The sequence below is a fragment of the Diospyros lotus genome, chromosome 4, assembly GCF_014633365.1.
Source record: "Diospyros lotus cultivar Yz01 chromosome 4, ASM1463336v1, whole genome shotgun sequence".
NCBI classification, from domain to species: Eukaryota; Viridiplantae; Streptophyta; class Magnoliopsida; order Ericales; family Ebenaceae; genus Diospyros; species Diospyros lotus.
In genome coordinates, this window is record NC_068341.1 from 43,164,929 (window position 1) to 43,174,972 (window position 10,044).

General features: G+C 35.8%; 2 protein-coding genes, 1 long non-coding RNA gene and 1 other non-coding gene across 4 annotated transcripts; 2 read left to right on the plus strand and 2 right to left on the minus strand.

Annotated features, from left to right (window-relative positions):
- The first annotated feature begins 779 nt into the window (after positions 1 to 779).
- Positions 780 to 1,724, plus strand: LOC127800047 (anaphase-promoting complex subunit CDC27). The gene has a single exon (XM_052334442.1). The coding sequence runs from the start codon at positions 909 to 911 to the stop codon at positions 1,542 to 1,544; it is 636 nt and encodes a 211-aa protein (XP_052190402.1). The 5' UTR covers positions 780 to 908; the 3' UTR covers positions 1,545 to 1,724.
- Positions 1,725 to 3,894: 2,170 nt separating this feature from the next.
- TRNAA-CGC (transfer RNA alanine (anticodon CGC)) lies at positions 3,895 to 3,967 on the minus strand. The gene has a single exon. It is a non-coding gene; the product is annotated as a tRNA-Ala (tRNA).
- Positions 3,968 to 5,938: 1,971 nt separating this feature from the next.
- On the minus strand, positions 5,939 to 8,195 carry LOC127800722 (uncharacterized). The gene is made up of 3 exons (XR_008022837.1): positions 8,055 to 8,195; positions 7,035 to 7,394; positions 5,939 to 6,580 (listed from the first exon to the last, which is right to left on the minus strand). It is a non-coding gene; the product is annotated as an uncharacterized LOC127800722 (long non-coding RNA).
- On the plus strand, positions 6,312 to 9,579 carry LOC127800721 (putative U-box domain-containing protein 50). Its single transcript, XM_052335499.1, has 7 exons — positions 6,312 to 6,477; positions 6,569 to 6,681; positions 6,759 to 6,886; positions 6,985 to 7,405; positions 7,819 to 7,959; positions 8,062 to 9,276; positions 9,382 to 9,579. The coding sequence occupies exons 1-7, from the start codon at positions 6,312 to 6,314 to the stop codon at positions 9,577 to 9,579; spliced, it is 2,382 nt and encodes a 793-aa protein (XP_052191459.1).
- The last annotated feature ends 465 nt before the right edge of the window (positions 9,580 to 10,044 follow it).

Sequence of the window (10,044 nt, forward strand, 5' to 3'; positions counted from 1 at the left end):
CAATTCAGTCAACATATTTTAATTCTCATCGTTATTTTGGTTGGAAGATAGAGCAAGAGCAAAAGTAGTATTATTTGGTGGAATTGGATTAAGAAGTTTCGAAACGAGAACGAAAATGGTGTCGAAAATTTGAATTTTATACCCATTAACATCGACAACAAATTGTACGATCGATTCAAATCTCGAGGGAATGGACCTTAAATTATCAGAAGCATGTGAATATCAATCACAACTCCAAAACTGATCAAGTGTTCATATGGTGTATCTAGCATTAAGACATGGAAAAAAAATATATTTTAACCCTTGTAGTTATATGTTTTTTTTATTTAAACATTCTAATTTTTTGTTATTTCAAAGATACATTTGAATTTGTAATTTCGAGTTAATTGTATTTTAATTTTTTTTATTTCAATTATACCTCTATACTATGTAATTTATACTCAATAGCACATCTCGATAAATTTATTGAGAATAATGAATTCAAGAGTCTAATAAAGTTTGTGGGTATACTTAGTCAAAATTGCATAATTTTAGAATATATTTAAAATATCAAAAAAATTAAATATGTAAATGAAAAAAAACAAACAAGTATGTAAGTTAAAATATATATTTAACCACCGGAGATCGACGATGCCGGGTAACAAAATTTGAGGAAGTATGAGGGCATATTTTTTAATCCATTTGAGTTTACGCCCGACCCTTCACAAAAAAGGAGTTTTCTGGTTGAACCGGCCGGTTCGGGCTGATATCTAGAGCATGGATGAGATCAGGCCGGCCCACGTTTGGATAAAATGTAGAGTTTTGGTCCTTGTGGAATCGGGCACGAGCGGTCGTCTTCGTCGCCGCCATCACCAGCAAACTCTCGGAGGAGCTTTGGTACAGAGAGAGAGAGAGAGAGAGAGAGAGAGATGGGGATTGATTTGGTGTTGCATTTGGGCGTTGTTTTGCTGACCCTAGGGATATTCTTCGCCATGCTCAACTTCCCCAAGCAAGCACTAGCCAAGCTCCGAACCAGGGGTCGAACCACCGCCCAGGCTAATCGCCACTTCCTCCGGGGAGCTCAACTCCTGGCCCGAGCCCGATCCAACCACCGCAACGCCACCGCCCTCGCCAAGGAGGCCGTCGCGGAGGCCGACAAGGCCTTGTTGCTGGAGCCCAAGGACGCCGCCTCTCACATCCTGAAAGCCCTAGCCCTAGATCTGATGGGCCACAGGTCCTCCGCCCTCCGATCCCTCGATGCCGCCCTGTCCCCGCCGGTCGCGAAATCTTTGTCGGAGAGGGAGCGCGGCGATGCGCTGTTCAAGAGGGCGGAGATCCACCTGGCGCTGAACCGCCGGAGGAGGGCGGATCTGGCGGTGGCTGACCTGGAGGAGGCGGTGAGGCTGAGCTCCGACAACGCCAAGGCGCACTGCTTGTTGGGGCAATGCTACGAGGCGAAGGGCATGACGGAGGCGGCCAGAAAGGCGTTCGAGAATGCCGTCCGGCTCGAACCGGGTTGTGTCCCGGCTCGAGAGGGTTTGGACCGGTTATCGTCGTCGAGCTAAGCGAACCGGCCTGAATTTGGGACTCTAGCTTTTGTTGTCAAATTTCAAAATTGCATTTCGACCCCCTAACTTTGTCTTTTTGCAGCACTGCACATTCTGTCTTTTGGTGATGTAATGAAATTTTTTTATATTTTTACGTAAAATAATTAGATAAATTATACTGTTACTTCTTAAACTTTACACTTCATAGCAAACAGTCTCTAAATTTTAATTTATGTTATAATTTAATTTCTCTTTAGATTTTCTGTTAAATTCTTAATTTTTATAATAATTTAATTTCTCTGTAGATTTTCTGTTAAATTCTAATAACGAAAACTAGCAGAGGTCTCAAAATTAAGAATCCGGTCAATTTAATGATCGAATTGCTTAAATTAAATAAATTAATTATTTTACAAAAATTAAACTCAAATGGTTGAATAGTTGCTCAAATAAAAAAAATTAAATAATTAAAAAATTTAAAAAAATAAAGTTTAGGCAGATAAAAATAATCAGATGTGATTAAAATATATGTTAAATCAATATAATCGAATCGAATTGTCAAATTTTAATAAAAAATAATATTATTTTTGATATTTCAATTAATTTGATTATTTTAATTTTCTTAATAAAAAGATCAAATTGAATTGAAATAATCAAAAATTTTAAATTTAGAAATTAAACAAAATTAGTCTATAAATTGAGCTAAAATGAACCGTCAATTTTGATCGATCCAGTTTGGTTATTTTGATTAACTAAAATTTCGTTCACCCAACTCAAAATTTTTTGATTATAAGATTTGTGTTAAATTTAAAATTAAGTAATTTTTTTGATTTATATTAATTGATATTATGTCAATTTTTATTAATAAAATTTGATAAATAATCAGAAGAAAGATTGAACTATAATTTGAGTAAAAGTTAGAGGTATCAGCAATAAGAATTAAACTATAATGATTAATATATCACGCTACACAAAATTCAAGAATTAATTGTGTAATTTATCATAAAATTTTTAATAAAATGTTTTACAAAAATAAAAATATTATTAAGAACATTAATGCTCAATTCCTAATTGACATGAAAACGGAAAGAAAAAAATAAGATTGCGTTCTCTTTACTTTTTTAATTTTGAGTTTTGAATTCATTTTCAGTTTTCTATTTTATTAATATATTTTTAAAAAATTGAAAACGTATTCTTTTTGTCATTTTGAAAAATTATTTTTTAAAATATAAAATTAGAAAACATGTTCTTTTTAAAATTTTGAAAATAATTTTTTAATGATATTTTATTCAATAAATTTGATTATTTAGTAAATTAAAAATATTTAATGTTAATATATTATTAAAAATACATATATACTTTAAAGTTAATGAATTTTGTAATATTTTTTTCTATTATAATAATAAAATATGAATAAATAAATATATTTTAAGTTTAGAGTTTGTTTTGAATGAAAAAATTCAAAACAACTTTTTGTTGTTTGAGTTTTCTTTACAATTTTTTTTATTTTTAAAAATAGTAAAGAGAACGTATTTTGATTATTTTAAAAATTAAAAATTAAAAATGACTTGAAAATAGTAAAAAGAAAGTAATATTTTTCAAAAAAGTTAAAAAAAATGTGAAAAAATAAGTAAATAAAAAAATATAATTATTTTATAAATATAATTTTTAATATAAAAAATTATAAAAACTAGTTATTTAATCCAAAAATAAACATAAATTCCATAAATAAAGTTATGAAAAAATTAAGAATTTTGAATTCTGTCTTTAATCTTTTTATGGGCGGAAACGCATTTTTTAATATTTTTACAATATTATAAAATTAGAGTTGGCTTAAGCGAAATTTTATACGAAGCGTCTAAAATTTAAACATTTTATATATTTTATTATATATATAAGTGGTATTCGTAAAATTTTATGGAAGCTTCCTTGACTATTTCTTTTATTTATTATAAATTTTATTATATAATATTAATTAATAAGTGACTTTATTATGTTACTCATTAATTATGACTTTTTCTCTTGTGAAAGTCATCATTTTTTTTTATTATTTTAAAATTTTCAACTTAAAATTAATTGAATATAAGATGGACCCAGGCTTCCTGGACCCTAAATGAGCCCTAGATGGGAAGTCTTAAGCGACGGCTTTAATTTTCTACCGGTCTATATGAATTAATAATTTTTTTAAAATTATAGGAATGAATAAAAATATTTTTTAATAGTTTTTGACGTTTACGTTTTGAGAAAGTCAAAACCACATCCCGAGATATTTTCGTGTATCATATAGCAGTTGAGATGACACAGCGGTAACGTTTCAACTACAAACGAACGAAAATACAAAAGGGCAAAAAGACTACAGAGACGCATCAAATGGAGATGCGGGGAATCGAACCCCGTGCCTCTCGCATGCGAAGCGAGCGCTCTACCATATGAGCTACATCCCCTTTGGTGTTTTCAATGTAAAATATATTAATAGACTGTTTTAGAACTATCACCAAGCATACTAATAATTGATTTTTTTAAAAAAGTACTATAAATTTTAAATAATTTAACATAATATTGTATTTTTAAAAAATTACTATAAATCATCCACTATCGCCATTTTACATTAAAAAGAGGGTTTCATTGTGAAATTTAGAAGAATTTGTCACTGACAATGGCTAACTCCTAGAGTTCAATATTTAACCAAATTTTTTTCATCTACCCAATGTGTTACTTTCAAGTAATTTTCATACTAAAAAAAATTCAAATATTTCAAATTTGTTAGTTACAATAATAAGTTCAATTAGAGGCAATTCGGTTTAAAGGCAATTCATTAGGCAAGTGACAAAATTTGACTAAGTATTAAGATCTAGGAACGAGTTGAACACGAAATGCTTATGTGGGTAATTAATAATAGTTTCTTAAATTATTTAAAAATATAATATTGCGTCAAATAATTTGAGAATTTATTATATTTTCTAAAATTTCTACTAAAAATTGTGTCTTTTAACACCTAAAAAACACAACATTTATCATGATGTTATTGTTAAGTAAGTAGGCAATGTGACAAATTTATTATGTTATTGGACGCGGATTTGCAGAGGTGTGGGTCCCACTCCTCATGGGGCCCACACCCCATTTTCAATTTACCCGCGTTTCGGACGAATATTATTTTCTCCGCATTTTCAGGCAATGTGAACACCTTCAAGCACGTTACAGTTTGATTGGCCTTTGCCAGTACCATTGACTAAGTCACAATGTGAACACCTTCATACACATCACTGTTTGATTAGCCAAACGGCGACTTCTTTGCCAGTACCATTGACTAAGTCATTTAGTTGTATCCTCATATGGGATAAATATATATTTTAATATCTATATTTACACGTTTTTTATTTAAATATTTAATTTTTTAATTATTTTAAATAAATTTTTATATTATACCATTTTGACTCAATTACACAACTAAATTATTTATTATTTCAATTATACTATTAAACTATACAATTTCAAGTCAATTGCAGAGATCGATAAATTTGTTGAGAATAATAAATTTAAGAATTTAATTAAAATAACAAAAAAATTTAGTGATGTAATTGACTTAAAATCGCAAATTCAGCAGTATCTTTAAAACAACAAATAGTTTGAATATCTAAATAAAAAAAAATATACAAATACAAGAGTTAAAATATGTATTTTGCCTCCCCGATTGTTCTGTCAAACTATATATATTATTCATTGCATTTTGGTGTGTTTAATTTGATGGCAAATCAACCTTCAAACTTAACGCCGGATGATTTTTTATATTAATGTTTTGTATTATATACTATATCAATATAACTGTATAAGATATCAATATAGAGTGTCAATAAAAAATATCAAACTTGAGTGTACAAATTAGTGGTGAGCAAAATTTTTGTTAAACTAAAATTATCGAACTGAATTGATTGAAATTGGCAATTTGGTTCGGTTCAATTTGTACACCAATTTGGTTTGATTTCTAAATTTGAATTTTTTAATTATTTCGATTTGATTTGGCCTTCTTGTTAAAAAAAAAATTGAAATAACCGAGTAGGCTGATTCAGTTATTTCGATTTAACTAAAATTTTGTTCACCTCTAATTACTTCTATTTGCTTGTACTTTATTATTTTTAATTTTTTTTATTTGAGCAACTATTCGATCGGTTTGGTTCAGTTTTTGAAAAATGTTTGATCTATTCGGTTTGTTTGGCTCGGTTTTTGGAAAATGTTCAATCTATTTAGTCAATTTGGTTCAATTTTTAGAAAAGATTCAAAGATTCAAATCGATTTGGTTCGATTTGAGTAATTCAGTTAATCTATTTGGTTTGAGCAACTTACCGAATCACCTGAAAACTCACCCCAGATACAAATAACATTCCTGAATAAAATAAGAATGAGACAAAGACGTAATATTCAAGGAAACACCCTGCACTGGATTCAAACTTCATATATGAAATCATCCAAAATGAGGACCTAGTATGCAACAAGGAGCCGGCCACCTTTGGGATCACCACCAAGCAAGCCCAAAGACAGGCCGTCCTGTTTTATCCACAATTTTGAAAAAGCCGAACATGTAGGCCAGACAATTAAGGTTCCTTTTGACAACAAATTCAGCCCACATCAAACACTTGCAATTTTTTTCATTTCTTTTCTGTTCTTCCTCACCTGAACCTGATCTGTGACATGATCCCAGATGGGTGGTGCAGGCCAAGATTCATCTTCCATCTTGTGTTTCATCTGACAGTACTGCTGAGCAGCTAGCTAGGTTTTCAAGCTTTGGCTTTAATGGAGACTCAGGCACCAGAGAAGGTCTATGTTGTAATCGGATCCGACCCACAAGATGGATTCGCAACTCTGGAATGGGCACTTAGAAAGTGGTCTTTTGATCCAATCTCCATAGTGATTCTCCATGCAGCTAACAACTCATCCAGAGATTATGTCTACACACCTTGTATGTGATACAATTTCAAATCTTTGCTTCATCTTCTTGGAGATTCTCTATTTGGGTATATATATACTAAAAGTTCAATTTGCCTCTGCAGTTGGAAAACTCCCTGCAAGTTCTGTGAGTGATGAGAAACTGGAAGTTCTCAAGAAGATAAAGCAAGAGGAAAATGACAAGCTACTGTCAGATTACAAAGCCTTCTGTGCCAAGGTTTAATTGTGCACATATATATATATATATATATATTCTTCTTCAACGATTGCATATAATTTCATGTACTTCCATAGGTCACTGCTGAAATTCTTAAAATCGAGAGATATGATGAGCCTCTCCATAAACACTTGGTGGAGTTGATCTCAGGGCTCCGGATAACCAAGTTGGTCATGGGGATTACATTCATGAAGTCTTTATCATGGTAAATATTAATTCTTGGAGATATATATATATATATATATATATGTCTGAGATTCTATTATTGCTTTATTTTCCTGACAAATATGCACATATTTTCAGGAAATGTCGCTGTGAAATCAATGGATTGTTGTATGTGTACAAGCACAAACCTGATTTTTGTGAGTTGTTCATAGTCCGTGGGGGAAAACTGGTTTTCCTGAGGGAAGAAAACAATGAAGGGTTGATAGAGGATGATCAAGGAGCAGTCATTTTTTCCAAGTCCAGAGAGAAGGGCAGCGTTAGAGGCTGGTTGGGCAAGATGCTGGCAGAAGCTGCCACCAACTGGAAGAATCTCCGAAGCTCGCCATCGTCTTCACAATCCAATGATTCTCCAGATCAGTGGGAGAACTATGTGCAAGAGATTGAAAATTATTTCCTTCAATTAAGTACCCCTTCAAATAATGACCAAGAAGGCTCCGATGGAGAGCATGAGCCCTTCTGGGGTAATGAAGAAGAACCAGATCATATGCCTGCAAACACGGTAACTTTTAGACACTAGAGATGTCAGTTTCAATGTATGCCACTACGTACCCAATCACATATCAGTAGTCTACTAGAGAGGTGTCTTGGCTATCTTACTTGCTCTTATGAACTAGAACGTTTGGGTGAAGAGCAGGTGGCGTCACAGATAGTATCAAACTCGACCCAGGACCACTACCAAGTGGGTGCCAGCCTGACTTGGTCAAAACCGAAATGTGTATTTTCTTCCTGCCATAGTTATCAGGGTCCAAATGGGTGATTGTGCTAAAGAAAGCACTATGTTCATTAGCTCACTGTTTGAAATCTCTGGATGATACAGTTTGTGTTTACTGATTCCTACAATCTCCTTATGCAAACTTTCATCTTTCATTTTGATCTCTTTGTGATGAATTACAAATACAAACTATATTGTAGACCGCAGCAGATAGAACTGAAATGCTGAAGGTTAAACTCAAGAAAGCTCATGATATGATCCAATTGAAGAGGAAGGAAACTAAAGCTGACACAGAAAAATATGCTAAAGCTGAATGGGCCATTTGCTTATGCACTCGCAGGGTAATCTATGAATTATTTCTCGACAATTTGGCATTTAGTTAATTTGATGAAATCAAATCAATGGATGATCAGCAATGAGAAAAAATGATTCTTACTTTGCAGGCTGAAGAGCTCGAAGCTAGCATTAATGAAGAGATTGCTGCGACGGTTGATCTGGAGAAGGAATTAGACTACACAAAAGAAGTCATCGGCGAGATTCGGGCTGAGGTTGAAGAGAAGAAGAGCAAGCACAAGTCACTTACGGAACTCCTGCAAGAGCTCTCCGGCAAACTCCAACTCTCCTCTCAGACGAAATCATGCCAGGAAACTCAGCTGGAGAGGGTGGTGACTGAAACAGCCCAGATGATTTGTGAAATTGAGGAGCTGAGGTGGCAGAGAGATATTTTCAACCGCAGAATCAAGTTTTGTATGGAGAAGGACGCCATTGGAATGGCTTCAAAGCTGGCCGACCTTGGGTTCAGCTACAAAGAGTTCACGCTGGAAGAGATCAGAGAGGCCACCGATGACTTCTCCGAGCGGCTGAGATTGAAATCTTCAGGCGACTGGAAAGATGTGTATAGGGGAAGGATTAACCACACAACAGTGGCGATCAAGCTCTGCAATTCAGCTCGCGGAATTTCTCAGGAAGTTTTCCCGGAAAAGGTGAAGTTGCTCAGCCATGTCCGGCACCCTCATCTCGTCGCCATGATCGGCTTCTGCTCGGAGCCGAAATGCATCGTCTATGAATACATGCACAATGGCTGCCTAAGAGATGCACTATTCTCAGTCCGGCAGGGATCTCGGACTCGGAGCCAGGGTCTCCGGTGGCCGACTCGGATTCGTATTGCCGCTGGCGTTTCCTCCGCCCTCGGCTTCCTCCACTCGGCCAAACCCCGGCCGATTGCTCACAGAAACCTCAACCCCTCCAAAATCCTCCTAGATCATAATCTCGTTCCAAAAGTCCACGGACTCTTCCGGCGGGGTTGGCGCTCCGGCGAACCTTATTTGCAGTCGGATGTTAGGGCTTTTGGCAACCTAATTATGCAGCTTCTGACCGGGAGGAACTGGGCCGGGCTCGTCAAAGAGGCGGTGCTGACAGACCGGACTGTCCTCGTCGAGGTCCTAGACGAGATTGCCGGCGAATGGCCGCTGGATTTAGCCGTCGAACTCGCGGGCATCGGAATGCGATGCCTGTCTGAAAACGGGGATTTGTCAATGGCAACGGTGTCGAGGGAGGTCGAGCGGGTGAGGGAAAAGACCGACGAAGTCGCCGGAAACATAGACTGCGAGGTCGCCGCCGCCGCCGTTCCAATCGAGTTCATTTGCCCCATACTTAAGGTTGGTTGTTGTCGTCTATCGTTTACCTCTACTCTTCTCTTTGCAATGGCGAAATGCAACTTACAGGTGTTTGATGAAATGCGGCAATGGATAATTTGAGTGCAGGAGGTGATGAAGAATCCGCATTTGGCCGCCGACGGATTTTCCTACGAGCTGGAAGCCATAGAAGAATGGTTAACGATGGGGCACGACACGTCCCCAGTGACGAACTTGAAGCTGGGCAACAATCTGCTCACCCCCAATCACACTCTCCGGTGGCTGATCTACGACTGGCATGACAGAAGATCGATTCCTCTCGCATGACGAACACGCGAAACCGGATGGATCGAATGATATGATCGTAAACCTCTTGGACTTAAAAAAGGGCGAGGCTTTATCCTTCCGTATATTCTTTGATGGTTAGATCGATACTCGAGATAGAGTTTAGCAATCAAGATTTAATGATGTGTAATAAAATATACATACTTATATTTTTTGGTAAAAAAAAAAGGTGAAATCACCCATTTCAGGCGCCCCACACCCGGCCCGACAGGACGTGAGGAGGTTAATCATGGTGATCTAGCTAGACGCAGTGGCTAGACTCGGGCTTACCGCGCACAAAGAGCCCCCCTCACTTTGAAGAAAGATACTCCATACTGTTGCTTGCGAGACTCGATCCTCGGTCTTGGTCCAAGATTCACCACGAAAGACATTTTGTGCCCCCTTCTTGACCAACTAAGCTGCCAATACAGGCTACATACTTATATTTTTTATCATAAGCTGGAGGAG

Coding starts and splice junctions, on each gene's coding strand:
- LOC127800047 (XM_052334442.1), top strand. CDS start 909: ATGGGGATTGATTTGGTGTTGCATTTGGGCGTTGTTTTGCTGACCCTA.
- LOC127800721 (XM_052335499.1), top strand. CDS start 6,312: ATGGAGACTCAGGCACCAGAGAAGGTCTATGTTGTAATCGGATCCGAC. Junction 7,960..8,061: donor TTTGCTTATGCACTCGCAGG/GTAATCTATGAA, acceptor CTTACTTTGCAG/GCTGAAGAGCTCGAAGCTAG. Junction 9,277..9,381: donor TCATTTGCCCCATACTTAAG/GTTGGTTGTTGT, acceptor ATTTGAGTGCAG/GAGGTGATGAAGAATCCGCA.